General features: G+C 41.7%; 1 protein-coding gene across 1 annotated transcript in view; it reads right to left on the bottom strand.

The window, feature by feature from the left end:
• The window catches only part of LOC125902109 (receptor-type tyrosine-protein phosphatase N2-like), a 294,836-nt gene that overhangs the window by 71,346 nt on the left and 201,471 nt on the right, over window positions 1-22,019 (bottom strand). The window contains exon 13 of the mRNA XM_049598248.1: window positions 1,793-2,005. Coding sequence (XP_049454205.1) covers window positions 1,793-2,005 — 213 coding nt within the window. The remainder of the gene's footprint in view (window positions 1-1,792; window positions 2,006-22,019) is intronic.

Raw genomic sequence — 22,019 nt, 5'->3', positions numbered from 1 at the left:
ACTTACTCTTTTCATTCTAAAAGCCTAACCAGGGACAGGGGTTGCAAATTAGCCATGGCTAGAAACCTGTATGCATTGCATCTACTTTGTATTTTACATATGAAGCAATGCCCCATGCATTTGTCCTTGTCAAATAAACAAATAAATTAAAATGAATGAAGTTAGCAAGCTACCATTAGCAACTCTTCAAATATTCTTGACTAGCCTACAACCCACAAAGGGTTAAGTGCAGCTTTATAAAACTGGTGTGGCTAGTTCAGGGGTAGGCAACCTGCGGCTCTGGAGTTGCATGCAGCTCTTTCGACCCTCTCCATTAGCCCCCTGTGGCTTTGACATAAATTGAATGTTTCATCACCTAAAATGTGGAGTCTCCCTAACATGGCTAGCAATGGATTCCAAATCCAAAAAAGGAAAAGTGTTAGAGGAAATTAGAGGATTTAATAGTGTATGGATAGATTCATTTGCTTTCACTCCCAAAGCTGCAAAGTTGAAGTACTAAATAATTACAAACAGCCAACTGCAGAGTAGCCACCTTGTAGTAAATCATATTAATGAATGCTCATTAAAAGCTATTCATGATGTTGATGGGCTGATTTAGACTTAATAGGCTGTTACCTTTATTCAAATTTGTTTTGTGGCACTAGACAGGTTTTTTCTTTTTTTTTTTTTTGGCCGATAATGGCTCTTTTAATAATAAAGGTTGCTGACCCCTGAGCTCAGGATGAGTCAACAAACATCTAAAACCATTTAACCTGGCTTTACAGTGAAAAAAGACAGGGATTTTGATGTCAAAAATACTCTGATACAGAACATTTTTTTCATATAGTTCACATATAACAAGAGATAAATTATAATTAACAAAGAAACACAGGATTAAATATAGTAAAATATATTTAAATGTCATGGGGGAGTTTAAACACATTCTGCTGGCACAGTTCTACTTGATTTTTATGAAGCATACATGCACTACTTGATAATTTGCAGGATAGGACAGAAACATATTTCTGATATGCTGAATTATGTTTTGTTTTTCAGACTTGCCTTCTATCTCAGCTTCCCCACCCAGTAAATTATAAGATATACAAGATATAAGATTTTTATTTCTAAAAATTAGTCAATTAAATCAAGGGAGAAAAAAATTACTCTTTGGTTGAACTTGTCACAACCATCGATTAAATAAAAATAATGGACGTAGCTATTGTGATGTCATGCATTGGTTTGTGGACTTCCAGTTTGATGCCACAAATTTGGCATTTGGGCAGTAGCAATCTCGCATTTTTGTCGCCAAAAGTGACGAGGGAGTGGAGCGGCGGAAGAGTGAGGGGTGGATCTAAATGAGGACACAATCTACAGACAGCCTGTCACTCAAAGTGGCCATGCTCTTAACTATGCATAGCTTTCAGCCTTAATAAAATTGAAACCGGTGAGTTATATAAAAATTCACCCCCCCCTACAGTTGTCATGAAGGGGGAAATGAGCTGTAGAGACCAAAACTGGTTTTGTACCAGGCTGTAAACATGTTTATTTCTCCTATGAAGTTGGGCATTTTAACATGGGGGTCTAGTGGCCATTAGAAGAACTGCAGTTTTTGGCACTTCTTTTTTCAGCCCTGAAGGTTGCCGCTTGGTCACGACCAGTAAACAAATGCAATGCATTACTTCATTTTAAGGGCTCACAAGCACAGACATTTGGGAACTGCTCTACACCAGCCCAATCCTGCATCCTCTATCACAGTTACAAAAACATCATCTTCTCTATTCAGTTTCACAAATAGCACAGCAGCACCTCCTACCTGATAGGTGGCGGTAGCATCGCTGCCAGTATCTGTTCCCAGATTGGTGAGCTTCTCTTTCAGCTTGTGGTGGGAGCGGTGGCGGAGGCAGTAGACCACTGTGGAGGCCAGCAGCACGCCAACAATGCACAGGATAGACACAATGGTGAGGATGAAGAACTTTGTCGACTCGGCCTGGCTGTACTTGGTGGGGATCTGGTTGATCTGGCTTTCCTGTGGGCCACAATAGAACAAATAAAAAAAGAGTTAATCATTTGTTTCTATTCTTATTTTTTTATCTGAGGTGAGTGGTTCCCTGTGCAGCTCGATAGGTAGAGCGTGGTACTCTCAAAGGTGAGATAAGAGTTTTGATTCATCCACCATGCTAAAAATGCCTGTGCTCGTGATGGTGATAGCAGGTGGAATAAACTGCAGGGGTGTAAAACGATGTACCTAAAAGTATGCAGGCTTTCATTCTGGCCAAAAAAAACACCAGGTGATTTTTTTCTTTTTGGATCAATCAGACAAGAGGAACTAATCTGCAAAATCATCTAGTGTTTGATTGGAACAACCCTGCAGACTCTCAGTGCTTTGTGGCACACGGTTTGATACCCCTGGATTAAAGCATCCACCAAACGGTCCAAAAAACAAGCCACTGAAATCCTTCATTTGACAGTAATCTATCTGAACCCCCTTAAAAGTGTTAATTGCTTTTGCTTCCAATGATTTTCCCCCAAAAAAACGTTTGAGTCTACACATCAGTGGATGAAAGTGTAAATCACATGGTTCTTTTATTTCCTTTTTTGGACAGACATAAATATGCATATCACTGTGCTCGATGAAAAGTATAATCACAAGCGTTTGTTCCACCATCTGTGCCCAGGAGTGCATAGAATGCATAAACTCCTGTTTAGCAAAGCAGTCTGAGTGTGTCTCGACAGCTCGACACACCGTTTGCTATATCGGTGGAATTTTCTACCGTTGTGAACGGGAGGCAACAGACGTTCTGCCGTCTTGAGCAAGTGCCTTGCCAATTTCGACCTCGGCGGCACTTTAATCCAGCGCGTGAGAACCAGATCCTTCAGCAAACAACTGGAGATGAAAGATTTCTTTTCACACGGTCTGCTGCTTAAGATAACACAATGGACACATACTGTATGATAAAAGTCTCTGTTTGAACTGCTTCTTGAGTGTGTAAGAACTGCCACGGCTATAATTTGAGCGAGGGGAAGTAATTCTTATTGAGCTGCGGCTCCAACCGCTGCTTGCTGTTCATTTTGAGACACCAGCGAGCTCAAGATAATGGGCCTGTTGCGTTTTACCTGACTACTAAGAGTTAACAATAGGCACCATAATTCCCCATGATTACACACTGCATAATGATCTTGACAACAAAGAGCAAAGGCAAGAACCAAAAGGAGAAGAGCTACAAATTGCATTGCCAATGACAAGGCCTACAATTCCCTCTGACACAGAATTATCAAAAGAAATCAATAGTGGGAAAAAAAGGTTTTCTTGACTCATTTCTGCTTGGAAACAAGAGTTTTCTCACATCTTTGCAGCACATTAAAAGATAAATTCCCCTTTTTTACTGGTACAAAAATATAAATGCTTGCTATAGCTCATCATTAGCTTGCCCTGATAGCAATATAATGCTGCATGAAGCTTGTATGGTATTATTTTTGTGCCAGAAAAAAATGCTCTCAACCTCACAGACAGGCAGCAGGCTTGTCTCGAGGGTAAGAAAGAAAAAGGGGGGTAAAAAAAAAAAAATCCGTGTCCCTTGGTGGTAGAGGTCACAGAGATTAGGCGAGGTGCGGCGTGGTGAGTTAATGGAAAGGAGGCTTTGAAAGCGGTAGGGAGAAAGGGGGCAGCCTTGTCGAATCCCTCCTGCCTGCCTGTCAGCACAGAGAAACCCTGAAACCCTGGGAGGTGGGAAAAGGACCGCTCTACCCTGCACACGGATTGTTCTGGAATTCTTGTGAGGTTTTAGCGAGTGACCCCCCCCAACTCTCTACTACCAACACCATCACCACTCGATGATGCCCCCCCACCTCCTTGCCACCCCCACCCCCTATGATTTCATTCATTGCTGCCTCTGCATTCAGCACCTGATAAAGAGTGCCTGCAGAAAGACCCACAATGGGGGACAACAGTTGTCCGATGCTTTGTGGGGTGTCCAATTTGCTTGGGGAGCTCTAAGCCGTACTGTAAAAGCTGGCTGCATAGTAATGTGATGGCGTTGAAAGGAAACAGTGGGCGTCTCTGACTGGAGCGCCGCACTAAAGACCATTCTCTCAGTGCTAGGGAAAAAAAATATAATAATAAAGCGGAACAAAAAAATGTGAGAAATCCAGCTCTGGAGTACAGTACGTATAAAAGATTTATCTACTAGTAACCGCGAGTTACTACTGAGGCTGTTCATGAATCAGTAATAAACATAATGCAGGGTTTATGTTAGCTTTGTATGGCTGCGGATATTAATATTGCATTAGACATTCGTAAAAGCAGATACAATTCATTGTAGTTTGTATTTTTGTTAATGTTTCTTTTTATTAATGCGGTCTTGATGTGAAATATCAGCCGCTGAAGAAGCTTCATAAACAAAAGTAGCTGAGCAGTAGCCTGTACGTGTTGTAGGCTTGGCAAGGCCATTAATAATGCATTACTGCTGATTCCACATGCTTCCACTGCAATCATCTTTTGCAATTTTTTTTTTTTTTTTTTTTTTAACCACGGATCAAATAACTTCATTTGTCATTTTAGTCCCCGAGTCATCTCATTGTTTTGTCAAATTAAGTTTCATGGAGAGGGATTGCATCTTGCTCGGCACGGCTAGTAATGGCCCATAATTCAAGGCTCTAACTGTAACAGCTCAGTCATCTTTCACGGGACAGATGCTGGCGTTTTGCTAAGCACTCCCCCCCCCCCCCCACACACACACACATACACACACACTGTTTCTACCTCCCCCCTGGCCTCTTTATCATGGCTGCCTAGCATGTCTGTCTATTGATTCAAACAAATGTAGCCTGACCCCACCTGCTTAATCAAGTTTGGTTGCAGTTGTTAGTAACTGTAAAGGGGCGGAGGAGTGTGTGTCGTTGGGTGAGAGTGAGAGAGAGAGACTTGGGGCTGTATGACTTGTTAGATCGCAGTTATGAAAAAAAAAACGATCAGCCGTTCTGCTCGCGTCGCAGAGGCAGATGTAGCAGAAATTTGCAATGATTGAAAATCAAATGTTTGCTCGGGATGGGAGGCGGAACGTTCATGCATGAGCCGGCGCACGCAGTCATCACTGTGCAGAGGACTGTGTAACCTTTTCAGTAACGCAGCATGAAACAGAACGCTTGGAAATATTGAGCAAGTGTTGAATGCCTACATCTGCATAGCGATTCTTATTCTCGCCCTAAGTGTCACCGACACTCTGTCTCTGATAATAGGAGGTTATCTGCACGGCTCTGCAGCTCTGAGGCCTGTCCTGACTCTCCCTCCTGTGGCTTAACACTTTCAGTCACATTACATGTTGAGGGCTTGATATAGAGAGCTGCGACCGCTAAGGAGAACTGCAGTTCAGCGGAGAGAATTAAAGGAAATTTGACGTTTGTGTTGCTGCTATGATTATAGGTTAAAAGAAATAATCTGGGACAATAATCAGTATGACTTTGGTATTGATTTGGAAGCTAAAAGGAACACAGCCAGAAAGAAATAGCACTCCAGACTTCAATCCGGATCATTCCTGGCTCAGATGTCAATTTTTTTATCGCATGATGCAAGAAAAAAAAAAAAAAACCCACAGAAAATCCAGTTTGTTTCTGGAGGAAAATCAGACGTTTTGATCAAGTCTATTTCAGAGAGCGGCAGGAAAATGAAAGGAAAATATTGTCTCCCCAAAGGCATAGGGGAGAAGGGAGTTCCTTTCATGCCTCCACCTCCATTGTCCATCTGCCCCAGCAGAAGCGATTGTACTTGCAAATTTTTCATTTCACATAGGCAAACGTGATTTGACATACAGTGTGCAGCTCCTCCTGACTGAGTATTTTTGAAAAGCATTAACATAGCCCCGTCAAGGATGCTGGCTGGCTGTATACGCTGCTGGGTTCAGCCCTTTTCAGCAAATATCAGACACACTCCCTACAGACAGACAGACAGGCAGGCGTCTTTGAGCAGGAGGGGGAAAGAAAAGGAACCCTCAAAAAGAGAGGGAAAAGAAATGCGTCATTTTCAGAAAATTTTGGAGGGTTTTTTATTTCTCGTCTGGTGATTTTTTGATTCAGTTTTGCGTTAATATTGTGTGTGATGTGCGGGTAGCTAATTTGTCTACTTGAATTTGTCTTACTACTTAAGAAAATGCCACTTGAAGCAATTAAGAAATAAGAATGAGGTGAAAACAGTTTGAAAAAGTGTAGGATGCTTATAGTAGAAATATGTGTGTGTGTGTGTGTGTGTGTGTGTGTGTGTGTGTGTGTGTGTGTGTGTAGGTTTTTGGTGGATTTTAGATGGAGGTTTGGTACTGGAGAGGTTAGGTCTCCTGGTTGGTGTGTGTGTGTGTGTGTGTGTGTGTGTGAGTGACAGGGTGTGTATGAGTGTGTGTGTGAAGTGTGTGTGTGTGTGTGGGGGGGGTTGGTGGATTAGCCAGGCTCCCATAGACAAAAGGCAGATGGATTTGCACGGCTCTGGCTTATTCAGAATGGGTGAAAAAAGGTCAGAGGGAGAGCGGCGGCCGGCTATTGTTTTCTTCCACGACGACTGCTGTAGGAAACAAAGATCTGTCCCTCACCTCTGATTCATCCTGGGCCTTTGAAAAACTTCAGCCGGGGTTTTAACAAAACCTTTTAGCAAACAGAAACGCACCGTGGACACACATGTTCAGACATAAGCGTATACACACACACACACACACACACACACACACACACACACACACAGCTGCACATGCATGTGAGTAGTTGTATCTGTGTGCGATATGCATACACACTCTGGAATATTTTCACATTTGATACACTACGTTTGATACATGTCTGCAGGTGCACACTTGTACACACTTGCATGTAATCGTGCACACACCCACACAGACTCAAACACTGTACACGCTCGTGCCCGTGTGCATGCTGCACCCACACAAATGTACATCCACGTAAGTCCTCACACACCTATTTGTAGAAAACCCCAACAACATGCTATAAAACACCAAACTTTTGCTCACCAATATGGACTTCTATTTATAAATCTAGCACAAGGACTGTTAATTTCACTTTTTATATTTTTCATTCCCCCTTGTATCTTTTCCAGACTTGAATCAATCTTACAGTGATAGCACACACTGCATACAAATTAGGATACTCCTCCAAGTTGAATATCACTTGCAACATTACAAAAAATGCACAACGTGATTTAAAGTTTGCACTCTGGCAGCGTGAAGCCGCAGCTGGAGAAAATGAAAACAGCAGTAAATCCCATTAAACTGAATGTTACTACAATGTTACGGTGAGATGCAGCTGCATGAAGCCCGTCGACCAGGGCGCGCCGTCAATCAGTGTCTAAACTCCACGGATACTCCCATTGCGCGTTCCCCTCAGAAATTGCACTTGAGACTAGTCAATATCTAAAATTTATTGAAGCATTTTTGAGACAGAAAATGCTCTACATGAACATGTCTGCAACAAATTATAATATGCAATATTTAGAATAGAGGAGACTGCCAAATCCAGCAGAGGAATGAATGAGGAGAAGAGCAACAGCAGGACAGACTCATCATCTCTGGCATTTTGTACAAATTTTTGGGACAATTATCAGGGAAAGTCAACAGCAGAAGGTTATTAAGAAACCAGAGCATATCAGCATGCAGAACAACAATTCAATCCTACCAAAAATCCATGGTGAGGTAATGCAACAGACACCTCCTCCCGTGTCTATTTCCCATTCCAGTCCGTCCGGCTGCACCGAAACCACAGACTCAGAGACAGCACCACACCGGCGGCGAGGGAGGAAGACGAGAGAGTGAGTGGGAGAGAGAGAGAGAGGGAGTTTCATCACCTCCCATCATCCCCCATCTCTCCTTTGAAAAAAATAAAAAAAAAAGTTCCCAGCTTCCTCTCCACCTCCTCCTCTTCCCTTTTTTTCTGCCATTCGCTTCTCATCCGTTGCAAAAAGAGGGAAGAAAAAATGCACAGACAGATTTCTCTCCGGTCTTTTCCTTGACGCAATTCAGCACACGCTCAGAGAGGAGAGGAGAGGAGTGAGAGGACCGGCAGCCTCCAACACTTCCACAGAGAGGAATGAGATGCTATTTTTTTTTTCTGAGAGAGAGAGACTACAAAGTGCGCTGTGGGGCTCCTCCTTATATTCCTCCCATCCCTCCCTCCATTCCCTGCCTGTCTACAGCACATGTCACCTCCCCTCGTTGCCATGGCGACGGCTCCACATGTTGCCGACAGGAGGAGGAAGAGGAGAGGAAGAGGAGGTGAGGACAAGGGGGGGGGGTAGGGAAGGGATGGAAGAGGAAGAAAAAGTCAGGAGAGAGGAAAGGAGAGCGTGGAAGGAAGGAGGCGAAAAGGAGGAAGGGAATAGGGAGCAGCAGGGTGAATAGGAGAGGAGCAGAGGGAAGAGGTTGGGAGGGAAAGATGGAGAGGAAAGGAAGGAAAAGAAAAGGAGAAAGGAGAGCGGTATGGCAAAAAAAAAAACATTTCTCTTTACAACTCATTTAGACTCACGCTGAGCCTTAAAATCTTGTTTTCCTTCAAACAAATTAAAATCATTCTGTCAGTGTGGCGACATGTTCTCGCTTTCTGGAAACTAGTGGAAATATCTTCAGGCAGATCAGTCCTCTGCTGCCAAGAAACTGCTGCTCGATTCAAGAGAATTCCTGCAACTAAAGATTTCTCTTTGAGTAACAAGCAGAATTATCTCCACTGGCACTGCAGTGTTTTCTTTTCCAACTTGACTCTAATAAGATTTTAAGACTCTTTTTGGGACTGTAACTTGTTCTGATGAAGATGTTCTGCGTTATTAAAACTCAAGCTCATATGTCAAAAGCTGTGAAATGATACGAGCAATGACCACTAACAGTGTCTGGTGTCAGATAATTAAAAAAAAAAAAAAGAAAAAAGGCCGGCATCTAGTAAGTCAAGTGATCACTGGGAAAAAAACCATCAACCAACTGAGACAATCGTATTGTCAGAAAATGCACATTTTCCCATTTTGAAAATCATGTAAATGACACATGGATTCCTCTCACTAAGAGTATAAATGCGGCCCTACCGGATCATCAGATTTTAGCTTATCACTAAAAAAATAAGTTGTTCAACAAGTAACAAGAAACTGCTTTCCAGAAATAACAAAAATATGTCTGAGCTCCTGTAGAAACAGTACTGCCATTACACAGACTGTCAACCAGAGGACAGAGACAAGTCTGTTTTTTGACTGCAAAATATCCCTCTGAGTAAATAATGTGGCTACACTTTTGTAACAACCAAATTTAAGCAATCTTGCACATTGATTGATTCTTTTTAACCTCAAATAAAAGGATTGTAATGAGCCCCAAAAAAAGTAACTAAAATGAAAACTTATCTTTATTCTTGCTACAGAATGTGACCAAACTGTATTTTGTAAGAAAAATGAGCTGTATGTCATCTATGGCAAGCGTACTTTTTAAACAATTTATTTACCTGCATTACCTTGAACACTGAATGTATATAAAAAAAAAGTGAACTTACAGTGGTGCTGACTGCACCGAGCCATCAATGCAGGCTTACTTCCGTTTCATTGGGCAAAAACTGCAAAGTTCAAAACAGGCTTTAAACTGACTGTTGTGTGCAACCTGCTGATTGCAAACAAAAAGGAGATACATACCCCACGTGAAACACACAAAAAAATGCAACTGATTCCCCTGACAATTTATCGGAATCCTTCAGTTTCTCTAAAATTCTATTTTCACATCCAGGACGCCAATTTAGTCTCTTCAGCACATGCTTAGAACAAAATTAATTCAAATATCCATTTTTCCCCAAAGATAACAAATGTCCTTTAAGTCAGATTCATACATGGATCGATCTATATCTTTCCATCTACTCTATCCATATATGTGTCTATCATTATGCCCCCCCAAACACACACACACACACACACACACACACACACACACACACGCATGCATACACACACACACACCATGGCCACCCCCAGGCCTAATCAACAAATAAGGCTAATGAGTTATTAGCTGCGGAAAGTGGAGAAGGAGGCGCTGAAACCAATGGAGGACTAACAGCTGCAGCAAACACGGGAGGAGGGTTAAAGCATTAAGGCAGGAAGGTGTATGCGTGCTTGTGTGTGTGTGTGTGTGTGTGTGTGTGTGTGCATATCTGTTTACGTTTATATGTGCAAGGCAAAGACACATAGGTGTTCACACTTTTGCCTTTCATGCATGGATATACATATAATGACATTAGTATTAGTCTGCAAGATATAGTACATGTGTATGTGGGTGTGTGTGTGTGAGTGTGTGTGAGCGTGTGAGAGGGAGAGAGAGAGAGCGTAAGTCTCCCATCGTCCTCCTGTGTGCAGTTCAGCTTAGAAAGGAAAGTAAGGGGGCAAAGAGAGGAGATGCTGCCTAATGCAGATGACAAGGTCTGTGGATGGGGGTTGGGGTGTGTGTGTGTGTGTGTGGGGGGGGGGGGGGGCTCTTCAGTTTATCTTTCTATTCAGCACCCCCTCACTCCCTCCAACTCCTTCACAGACACCCCCACACCTCCTTTTGTCCCTTTGGCGACAGCTGGAGGTGGCAGGCAGTGAGGACCCTGCTCTACTGTGTGTGTGTGTGTGCGTGTGTGTGTGTGTGTGTGCATGGGGTTGCTTGGTGGTTGGTGGAAATTTGGGGGGCGGGTGGGGGGCAATGCCTTTCAGTTTGAATCCCCCCTCCCCACCTCTTTTAATACTTCTCTTGACCCCCACCTACCCAACTCTCAATTCTCTGAACACAAGCTAACCGAACTGGAAGCGAGAGAGTTAAGGGAGCTTTGGGCGCCAATATTTCATTTCCTTTCCCTTTTAGCGGCAAGAAAGTCGCTTCCCATCAGGCTTTTATTCTCTAATGCTACACCCCAAAAACACACATATACACACATACACACACACACCACCACCACCTCTACCTGCTTTCTGTCTCTGTCTGCATAACAGCTTAAAGCAGGACATCTAATGACCTTATTCACTCGTTGCCGTCATAGCCACAGTGGACACACCTTGACTCTAGTGCACCTCTGAATGCTCAATCAATTTTCAAATACTAAACGTGTCCATATGTCATACCTTAGTATTATTTGGCTAGGAAAATACTACTTTCTGATTGGCCTGAAGTGTCTGTAGGAAAAAGTTTGCAGTACTACATCAGTGCAACACGGTAAATACTTTAAAACGGCACTACTCAACATCTCTGTTAATAGTTGTTAAATAACCATATTTAATGTGAAGTGGTCTTCAAAGCAGCAGCAGACAGCTGTTTTCAGCTCTCTTCAACCCACTCTGTGCTTCCCGCCCAGCACCAAACAGCAGATAGACGAAGTTAGCCAAAAAGTTTGTGATCAAAGTGGAGCATTTATCACTTAAAAGCCAGATATTTTTCCTCAGGAGTTGGTGGAGACCAAACCAGATCTAAAAGGAGAATGAGTACTGGACGTCCATTAGTCAGGTGGAAAAAAAACACAACTACACATGAATGTTTCTCTGAGTCTGCTGGATGTGCAGAAAGACATTGATTTGCTAGCATATTAGCCATAACAACGTTTTAGAGTGATGGTGTTTCAGATGTTATCTTTTCAGTTGGTTTCTCCACATTCGAGTAGCTAAAAAATGTATTTATCAATTCATGCAGCTTTAAATCGCACGCATCTGTAACATCAGTACTTGACAGCAGTTAAGCTGACTCAAGGCCAAAACACACCGGTGCCGTACGATGCGTGTCAAAACAGTCGCCCCCATTATTTTCTATTTACAAACGCGTGTCGACGTGCCGCGCCGCAGCACTTTACGCTATTGTCCTATTTTTGAAAAAACGCTATTTTGTACTTCCTAGCTCCCGTGGACTGGAGAGTGCAATAGAAATCTGGTTGACGCCCCGCAGCACGACGCTTTTTGTGTGTGTCGGGGGCGGCAAGTATTGAGCAATTGCATCTTGACATTCTTTGCATCCATCACACCTGTTACTTTCATTCATCACAACACATCATTTAGTGCAATCAGATGGACATGAAAAACCCATTTATGAGGCTTATCCAACTTATTCTGGATATGGTGTTTGCATGAGCACAGAGAAATCAGGTTGTTCATATTCCCTGTACATATCTCGGTTTATTTCAGAGTACCCCAAGAAGCATGTTCAGGTTTCTAATAAATGGAATATGGTGTTTACATGCTCAAACACATAATGCAATACTCCAAAAACCTGATCATAAACAGGTTATTCATGTCCACATAAACACACTCACTGTGTGTAATCGCTTGCTTATTTGTGGAAACAAACTTCCCATGTTCCAAAAAGCTTGTTTTATTGTTTAATTCTCTAAAGGCTGATTCTAAACCTAGAATCACTGTGTAGCTTTGACTAACCATTATGAAACAGAGGTGACAGCGAAGTCCTTGATACGAGGAAAAAACAGCTCTTCTGAAAATGCATTGATTAGTGACGGTAGTAAATCACTGCTTTAATTTACTTCTGTGGACGAGGTCTTTACATGAACACTGAGCTACATTGTATTTGGTAAACAGCTCCACACAAAGCACCTTACAAGGCCACAGTCGCACACATATAGTGTTATAAATGGTGCCGGCGTGAATGAAACGTACTGTACCTTGTACTTTGTAGAAGAGGTCAGCGGAGGAGCAGATGTGCTGTGTGAGATTTGTACCAAATGTTACAAAGATCTGACAGCAATAGATTCGTCTTAATGGAGCATTGTGCTTGTGGTGAATGGTCTCCCTCCATGTTAGTTCTTATCTGTGAGCAGAATCTCTCCTGTTAGTTTGTATTGCCTCTGCCCTGATCCTCTGTACCACAGGAACAGCCAGATGATATCAGAGTTGGCTACACTATAGCTGCAAATATAGTATTTGTTGCTTAATAGAGCAAGGCACTAATACTACCATGGTCTGGGATTCCATTCTTTGTGTTGCTCAATGCCTAAATGGCATGTGACTGACGAAATGAATCTTGGACTGGTAAAGTGACCAGTCTGTCTAAATATTTGTGGGATAGAAATGCCATCAAACAATTCTGAATGCCATTAAATTTGTAAGATTGTTGTTTTGGTAGAATGTCTGATGGTGTCCTTAGAGAGGAGCTAAAGTACACACACTGCCAAAACAGATCATTTTGTCTGTCATATGTTAAGATAAATGACCTGTCAAACTGATGTATGCAAAGAGATAGTTAAGTATTTGCTAAACATTAGGGTTGCCCCCCTGAAGCTCTCAGATTCAAACCATCAGTCCAAGATCCCTCAGTTGACTGAGATATTTCAAGTTGAGCAGGTGAAGTGTAAAGTGTAATTCTGGGGGCGTTTTGGAACCCAGGTGTAGCTGCAGAGTGAGCACTCCGTGTGGGGCTCTTTGGTATAGGTAGCTGCAGACCCAGACCCAGGGTGAGTCTGAGTGAGATGGAGGCAGCTGCTCGGAGGAAGAGAAGCTTTGCCCAGTCAAGCTCTGAGATAACCTTCTTCAACTTAATAGGATACAGTCTCTAGCTTTAGCTTGATATCTAGTGTCGGCAAAAAATGTTGCATATTTCCAATCTGTTGTTAGCATAATTAGCTCGCATTAGCTTATAATGCTACCTGTCACTCATATCACTACTACTACCACCTAGGCACTCTAGGTAACCTTACATCACATAAGATCAGTAATAAAACGTACAAGTGTATAGTGTAATTCCGGGGACATTTCAGTTCCTAGATTTAGCTGCAGAGTGAGCTCTCCTTGTTTTCATGCCGCTCTTTGGTATAGGTAGCTGCAGACCCATAAGCCACAAAGCACCAGTAATAAAACATTGATGAAATTAACAACAAGACAGAGTGCAGGTCAGCAGTGAGTCACTGTCACTATAAAATAAGATGCAGTTGTTGCAGGTAAAGTGGGTAAGCTAATTTTTTTTTTCAAACGTCTTTTTCGTGAAAACAACTTTTTAATGGTTCTGCAGGCAGTTTCCAAGGATGAGATTGAAATTCGTGCCGACAATAAGAGGTACTGTAAAGCAATTTCAATTTGAAGTGTCCACCAAAATGCCATTTTATTCTCACTTGTCATCTGAAGATAAAAGACACAGTAGTAAAACAGGAATTGGATCAGTGCAAAAAGACCTCCAAACATCACAGGTTCTCGTCCAAAAGAGTGCCATGACAGAAAAAAGAGATCATTCTGATGAATATGAAGAATGTCAACCTCTTCCTGTTTTGTGCAGCAAAGAAATCCTGCAGATTCCCGTCCAAATCCAACCCGGAAGTACAGAATGCAAAATTTGTTTGCAATTATCAGACTCTTATCTCATTACCTTTAAAGTTAGCAATCTATTTTACTGAAACCTTTAACACCTTAAAGGTGGTCACAGTTTAGAGAAATGTCTTGTCATTTTGTAACAAAGGAATCACCACTTGAAATAATTTCCTCTTTTCTAATAAGTTTTCAGGATCTACTCAAAAAATTAGTTAATCAGCTTTGTAATAGATTAAGATTGATAGTGACCATAAAGTTGTAGTCTCTGCATGACTTTGCTTGATTTTTCCCCCTGCTATCACTTTAAGCCATACAGAACACCCAGAGTGACAAAGTCTCTGCTGTCATTAACTGTGGATGAACAGAAAAGTTTTAGACCAACAGTCTCCTCATAATGAGCTCGGGAAACATCACTCATCTCACAACCTTAAAAACAGACGTGTCTGCCTCTTTGTCTGATGGTTTCAGAGTGACACGGACATCAACTCTGCCGTCAGCTCTGTCAGATGGAAGCGACATCAGAGGCTGTCATTGGCCATCGCCTGGACACCCGCAAACAGCTTGTGTGATATTCAAACGGTCACCGATGGATACAAAATGAAAGGCTCTCTTTCGCTCTTGTGTTTCACCAAAACGACAGCTCATTCAGCCCAGGACCACCAAACTGATGTCCTTTGTGCGGTGCAACATATTTTGGATTCCTGTGACCCACCGTCCTGCCCCCGCTCGCCTTGTCTTCTAGGATGGCACCCAAGACAAAAGAGCCATCATCCGCATGATATGGTAGCCCCTCGGCCCTGACGCCCCCTGGGACATAAATCTTCAACATACAGTAAGCAAGCATAACATCTGGGCTGACTGACAAACTGACTGTGACAGGGTATTTCATACAGTTACATACATTATAGTGGACAAACCGCAACGGTAAGTCTGCAGCTAATTGGACTGTATAAGACAAGAAAATGATGATGCCTCTGTCAAATTCTGGGCAGGACTGAGAATCAAATTATCTCAAAAGTATACTGGTGCTTTTTTCTGCTTTTGCTACAGTACGCCACATTTCACTTTTCACTGAGAAAGAAGAAGGAGCTTTGTGCACACAGTTGCTGGTAACTGCAAGATAAACATCAATGCTCAGAACAAAATTATCATTATTAATTAAAGCATAACTAATGTTCCTTTTTATTTATGCCACAGCTAATACACGTGTGTGAGTGTGTGGTAACTACTACTACAAATATTTTTAGCTTGCTTTTTACTAAATGTACCATTTACTCCATCACATGTACCTGATAGCTGGTTACTTAAAGATGAGATGTTATCACTATTCTAAACTTTCTTTTTTCTTTTACTTCTTCTGTCCTGTCCTTTCCTTTCTTCCTTCTTTCTAACCCAGTTTATTTGGTTCTGTCATTGTGCCCTTTCCTTTTAATGCTTTGGTTTACTGACAGTATTCTAATATAATATATAATTCTGATATATATTTATAAAATACAACATATCCCCTCTGTCAGCAATTTCCATCATACTTTCCCTCCTTCTTTCAGCTTCTCCTCTTTTCTTTTCCTTCTTTAGGCCTTTACACATCAGGGGCAGGACGAATAAACGAAAAAAAATAAATAAATGTGACAATACTTGCTTACAAATATTTCGCATCAAAACAATTCATACCGGCAGCGATTCGAATTTGCAACAGTTCCGACACTTGTTAAATAAAAGCTTTGATGTGAATAGATTCTGCAACAGTGATGCAAATTTGCAACAACAAACAGGATTCTACTGACCCAGAGCAGTGTCTGGCAATCTGTCTTTGGTAAGCTATTTGACTGAGTTTCTTTTAGAGAAATGCTCTGACTGAATTTGAGTCCCCTGTGTTAAACAGTTACACAGTGTATATGTCTAAAGTGGGAGTCAGCAATCTTTACAATCAAAAGAGCCATTTTTGGCCCAAAACCAGAAAAAAAAGTCTTTCTGGAGCTGCAATACATATTTGCACCTTATAGTGATGGCAACACAGCCTATTTAATCTAAATTAGCCTATAAACATTCCTAATAGGTCTAAATGATTCATTCTTTCATTCATTTTCCATAACCGCTTATCCTGTTGGGGGTTGCAGGGGGGCTGGAGCCTATCCCAGCTGACATTGGGTGAGAGGCGGGGAACACCCTGGACAGGTCGCCAGACTATCACAGAGCTGACACACAGAGACAGACATTCACTCTCACATTCACACCTACGGGCAATTTAGAGTCACCAATTAACCTGCATGGATTGGATTGTGGGAGGAAGCCGGAGCACCTGGAGAAAACCCACGCTGACACGGAGGGACCATGTAAACTCCGTACAGAGGGGCTCCCCCACACTGGGTTCGAACTCTAGCTGTGAGGTGACATTGCTAACCACTGCACCACCGTGCCGTCAGGTCTAAATGAGCATTCACTAATATGTTTTGCAACAAAGTAGCTACTCTGCAGGGGGCTATTTATGATTAGTTGGTCCTTAAACTTTGCAGCATTAGTGGTGAAAGCAAACAAACCTGTCTAGACACTATGAAATTCTCAATTTTACTCCAAGACGTTTTCCTTTTGGATTATGAATCAATAGCTAGCCTCAAGGAGACAAAAGACTAGCCATAGCCAATGAGATTGGGCAAATTTTAGGAAAGGCGGCAGGTTGTAGACGTATGACGCACATAGTTGATGAGACTTTAAACATTGTTTTTATTCAGGGAATCGGCTACACATTTATCCAGCTGGAAAATTTAAGAAACACTTTAGGGCTACAACAATGATAAATGAAAATTAAATGTAAAAAAACCCCCAAAACTGTTTTTCATTTCCATATAATTTTTTGTCAAAGCCACAGGGAGCCACAGGAGAAGGGTTAAAGAGTCCCATGTGGCTCCTGAGCCACAGGTTGCCTACCCCTGGTCTAGGACTTTTATTGTGAATGTTAAGTATGGAAGGAGTGGATGTGGTATGCCCATGAGCTGCCTTTTTCAAGGTTTAAAGGATTAAAAAATTGTCTTGCGTCGGACTACGGAACCTCTGTGTTGTTATTTTATTACCCTAATAAGTATGATCACAATGTGATTAGTGGATGTCATTACGTGTGGTGCAAGAGCACAGGAAAATTGACCTTGTATTAAAAAAAAAGGTAGCTCACCACATAATATTTGCATTCGGTAAAGTTTGGTAAAGTATATGACAAAAACAACAGTTTGAAAAAAAATATCAATGTGTGAATTAACTGCTGACGATTGGTTTTCACCAGAGAGTCAGTGTACACTCCACACCTTTCATACTCTTATAATCATATTACAATACTTAAATACAGAATAATACTTGTAATGGAGTATTTTCACTATTGTGGTATTGCTACTAATTTAAGGACACTTTTTCCACTATGGAGTCTTGGCGCCTCAAATGATTTCACTGATACATGGAAGCCCATCACATATGCATATATGCATACAGTGTAGACACGCCTGTACATACAGTATATACTGTACAAACACTTTGCTGGCACACAGATTTCCCCAGTTTCTATCTCTGCTAGCAAACATTTCTGTGCACTCACATAAATATCTATTTTTTCCTTCTCTTTTTCTAGAACAAACCCTCATCCCTTACATACACACAAATATTCTGCATCTGCACCAGTGTATAAACACACAGTTGATGCCTCTGCTTTTCCTCCTTTTCTTTTCATTTTCTATCTTTTGATTGCATAGGCTTTTCACACACACACACACACACACACACACACACACACACACACACACACACACACACACTGTTTTGTACCTATAGCTAAGCTCACTTCACAAGCTGGAAAATGGCTTGACAGCGAAGGCCGATGTAACTGTCTCCCCTCTGCAGTCAGAGAGACGAGCATGAAACAATTCTCCTGACAACCTGGACCAGAGCTGCAGCACCACCGCCAGCCGGTCTTAGTCTGTGAGCTCCATTTCACCAGTCCAATCACACTCGGAGAGCTGAAAGGCACCGTGCGCTGATTGTTGCCCCCTAACATCAAGTAATGGGAGACTGTCCTCGGCAGCAACGACAGCCGGTTGCTTGTTCAAACAAGTAAATGTTTTCCTAGCAAAGTTAGTCTGACAAGTGACCTCTTACAATAATGCAAATAATCATTCAGCTCATTCTGTCTTTTACTGGCTCATTTGTTTTCTCAAAAGCCCTGAATCATTTATGTTACCTTTAATTTGTCATTCAGATTATCATACATGCCATGTTGTTTGTCCTGGGATGCTATTCCCCATAGAAAACTAATATAATGGAGTAAATGTTCTTCTGTTGGCCCAATATTCAATTCAAAGTTCTAAAGACCACATTTTACTCGGCATTGTTGGGAATCCTAGATTTGCATTATCACGGCATGGTTTCAAATGTAGCAGCTTTGTCAGCTAAACTTTCATTTCGTGTACTCTACACCAGCAGACTGTAACAAAAGATTTCAAGGTCAGTAATGCTGTTCATGCTAAATTCCTACCCTGCTTAAGTTATGTAATTCAAAAATAGTACAACATCAGATATTTTTGGCTTTTTTTAAGTTGGCAGAAGTGAAAATTAGTCATCCTTAACATTTGTTGTGTTATGATGAGGACAGTTGGAGAACAATTAAGATACAAAGTAGGATATAGGCTTTACAGCATGAGTTTTTTCCTCCTTGGTGACTATCAAGTTTTTTTTTTGTTTTTTGTTTTTTTTACAAATGATGTAATGATTTTTAAGCATTCTATTATCTCAAAAGGCTTGAAAACAGTGCATATAGCTGCTCCGCCCCTAGTCTCAACAACACTATAGGTAGTTTTTGAACAGGTGTGTGTCTGTTTGCAAAAAAACCCCACATCTTTAAATGTGCCACTTTGTGTCACAGAGTCATTCTCAAGTGTCTCTACTCCATGTAGAAGACAACTAAGACTCAAAAAACCCAGGGATCATTGGTTTGTTTCACATTTCCTATCAACAGTCAGTGTTTCTTTTAATCAAATTACTCTAATCTGAACTGTGACCACCATTTTACCTAACCCTGAACTTTTACTTCCCTAAACTTAACAAGAACTGACTGAAAAATATGAATCATTTATGGGTTGTTTCGAAAGACACTGGCATATGAGCCACCAAGTTTTGTCATTTTGGTATGAGGACTTGTATGAAGGGTGGCTATGAACCAGTCTCCATATATGATGCAACTCAGCAGTGCATTAAATTCATTTTAAACTACTGTTTACCTGCCTGTCCTCACATAATCTCTTCCTACTGCAGATCAGATTGTGCGAGTTATGCATTTAACCTCTACATTCCAGTATTGCTATGCAAGTGTGTAGTTATTCTGCAAAAAGGAAATGATTTAATGCGTACTACAGTGGTGTGGTAGTACTGTATTACATCAGATATTGTTGCACGGATCACAAATGGCATCAGAGCTACAACATGCCCTCTCACAGATATCATTTATTTTGAGTCACTGGGCATGGCAGCATCAAGGCGGCAGACTTATTTCAACAACTCGATCTGACCAGTTCAGGGCTGAGTGTGTCCGCCACCTGGCTGAGAAAGCAATGACGTTTTGAAAGAGCCGGCTTTTGTCTGGAAGCACAGAGAAACGTTTTCTGTCTCTCTGCCTCCTCACACATCAAATGGAGTCTTTTCTGTAGCAGAAGCAGGGTGCAGAAATGGAGGGAGGGGAAAGGAGGGAGGGAAGGATGGATGGATCCCTCTAAAGCATCACCTTTATCAGCCATCTTCTCCGCTGTGAGGAGGATGCCTCACAGCCCTGCGAAATAAATTGAGGGTTATTTTCTTATGAGATGCAGACTGAGGGGAAGGTGATAACAATGACTTTTCTCACGTCATTAAAGCCGTTTTTACATCTGCTTGTGGGTCCCGGTGGATTGTTTTCTTCCCTCAGTGTGACAAATAAATATCTAATAGCTGTTCGGTGCTGCCACACAACTCTCATACGCCTGCAGCCAACATGGAGGGTTACTGCCACGGTTGTGAAAGTGCTCTTAAGGAGTTTTCATAAAAGAACATTTAGGACGTTCTTCAGAGGGTTCTTTTCTGCAGTTCCCCAACTTTGTCTTGTCTCTTGTTCATGTGTATCCTTTATGAGGGCAGTCAGCATTGCCTTAATTCAAATATGACCCTGATCTTTTCCTAACCTTCACCAAGTAGCCACATATATGGATCTCTACTAGCTTTATCAAAAATCTGACTGCATTACATCATATTTTTTTTCTGGACTACATGGACAAGCACCTCGACAATCTCATTACAACACTAACAGGTTAGCCAGCACATGGATGGCTACAATGGAGGGACTGTAGGGCCTAGCAGCATCAATCATTTTGCTTGTCTTCTCTAGCTCTCGCTCCACCCCACAGATCATTCAGTAGTTGTGCTGATCAGGCAAATGCTTCACAGTGTGCTACAGCTTATGTATTTATAGCCTTATGCGTTGAAATCAGTCTTGCACAGGACTGATTTTCAAAACTCGCTCCTGAACCGGCAAAGCAACATGCAATACTGCACCCGCCCTGCTACCTGCACATATGACCGATTAGTTCCACAACCTGACCCATCTACACAAGATCCGTGGCTCAACCTGAGATTGTAATCCTCCAATAACCATGCGCTGTTCAAACAATTCAGTTAGGTAAGGAGATCATTTTGAGACATTTTGTACGCGTGAAACTAGGATCATAAATTTTAAGATATTTAAAATGAAGGCAATTCAGGAAATACAACTTACACAAATACTTTTTGCTTATTCTGATAATATTGCAGCACAAAGCTCCACAGCACCGGGTCAGCAAAGTTTTTGTTCGCTCTTCATGAGTTTTATTTTTTTTTCTCCACAGCAGCAGTTTGTTGAGTTTCAGTTGAGTCGTGAGCTGGAGGAGTGAGGAACAATCTGTTTGGAATAACAGTCAAGACTCCTTTTGATCAGTTTGTGGTGAGAACGGTCAGGGCTGATCAGATCAGATCGATGGATAAAAGGAGCAGCTGCTGCAGAGATGAGTAAAAGCAAACTTGGTTTTTACTCAGGTTAAGCTCAGGGCTGGACCGCAGGGTTTCCACAAACCCCGCTGGTTCGTCTAAAGTAGGTTAAAACTAGAATAACCGCCTTGTGATTGTATGCTTTTGCCAACCAGTTAGGTTGCAGTTACAGTTTACATCCATGTCTGTAAAAACATAATGCTTCATACACACCTTCCCCTCGGCAGCACAACAGGTCAAAACAATCAGCAGAGTTTAAAGGTGGGCACCCAAGATTAGTCTCACCAATTCAGTATCTGACCAAAGGTCTCCCCTTCTGTTCTTGAGATACAATGTTGAGTAATGGCCAGAAGTATTTTTGCAGAACATTATGATGCCACAGTAAAGTTGACCTTTGATGTTTTGGATATAAAATGTCACCATTTCATCATTTTATCCTATTGACTTATGGCCAAAATCCTGTTTTGTGAGGTCACAGTGACCTTTGACCTTCAACCACCAAATTCCACTTAGTTCATTTTGGAATCGTGGACGTTTGTGTCAAATTTGAGGAAATTTCCCCAAGGCCTTCTTGAGATATCACAAAATTTATAATTTATATGAGAGGGAGAGGGACTCAAGGTCACAGTGACCTTTGACCGACAGAGTCTAATCACTTTATCTCTGACTCAAAGTAGAAATTTGTGCCAAATTTGAAAAAGATTCCATTGATGCATTCTTTAGATATTGCGTTTACCAGAAC

The sequence above is a fragment of the Epinephelus fuscoguttatus genome, linkage group LG15 (assembly GCF_011397635.1).
Source record: "Epinephelus fuscoguttatus linkage group LG15, E.fuscoguttatus.final_Chr_v1".
Taxonomy (NCBI): Eukaryota; Metazoa; Chordata; class Actinopteri; order Perciformes; family Serranidae; genus Epinephelus; species Epinephelus fuscoguttatus.
This window is presented reverse-complemented; position numbering and strand designations above follow the sequence as displayed.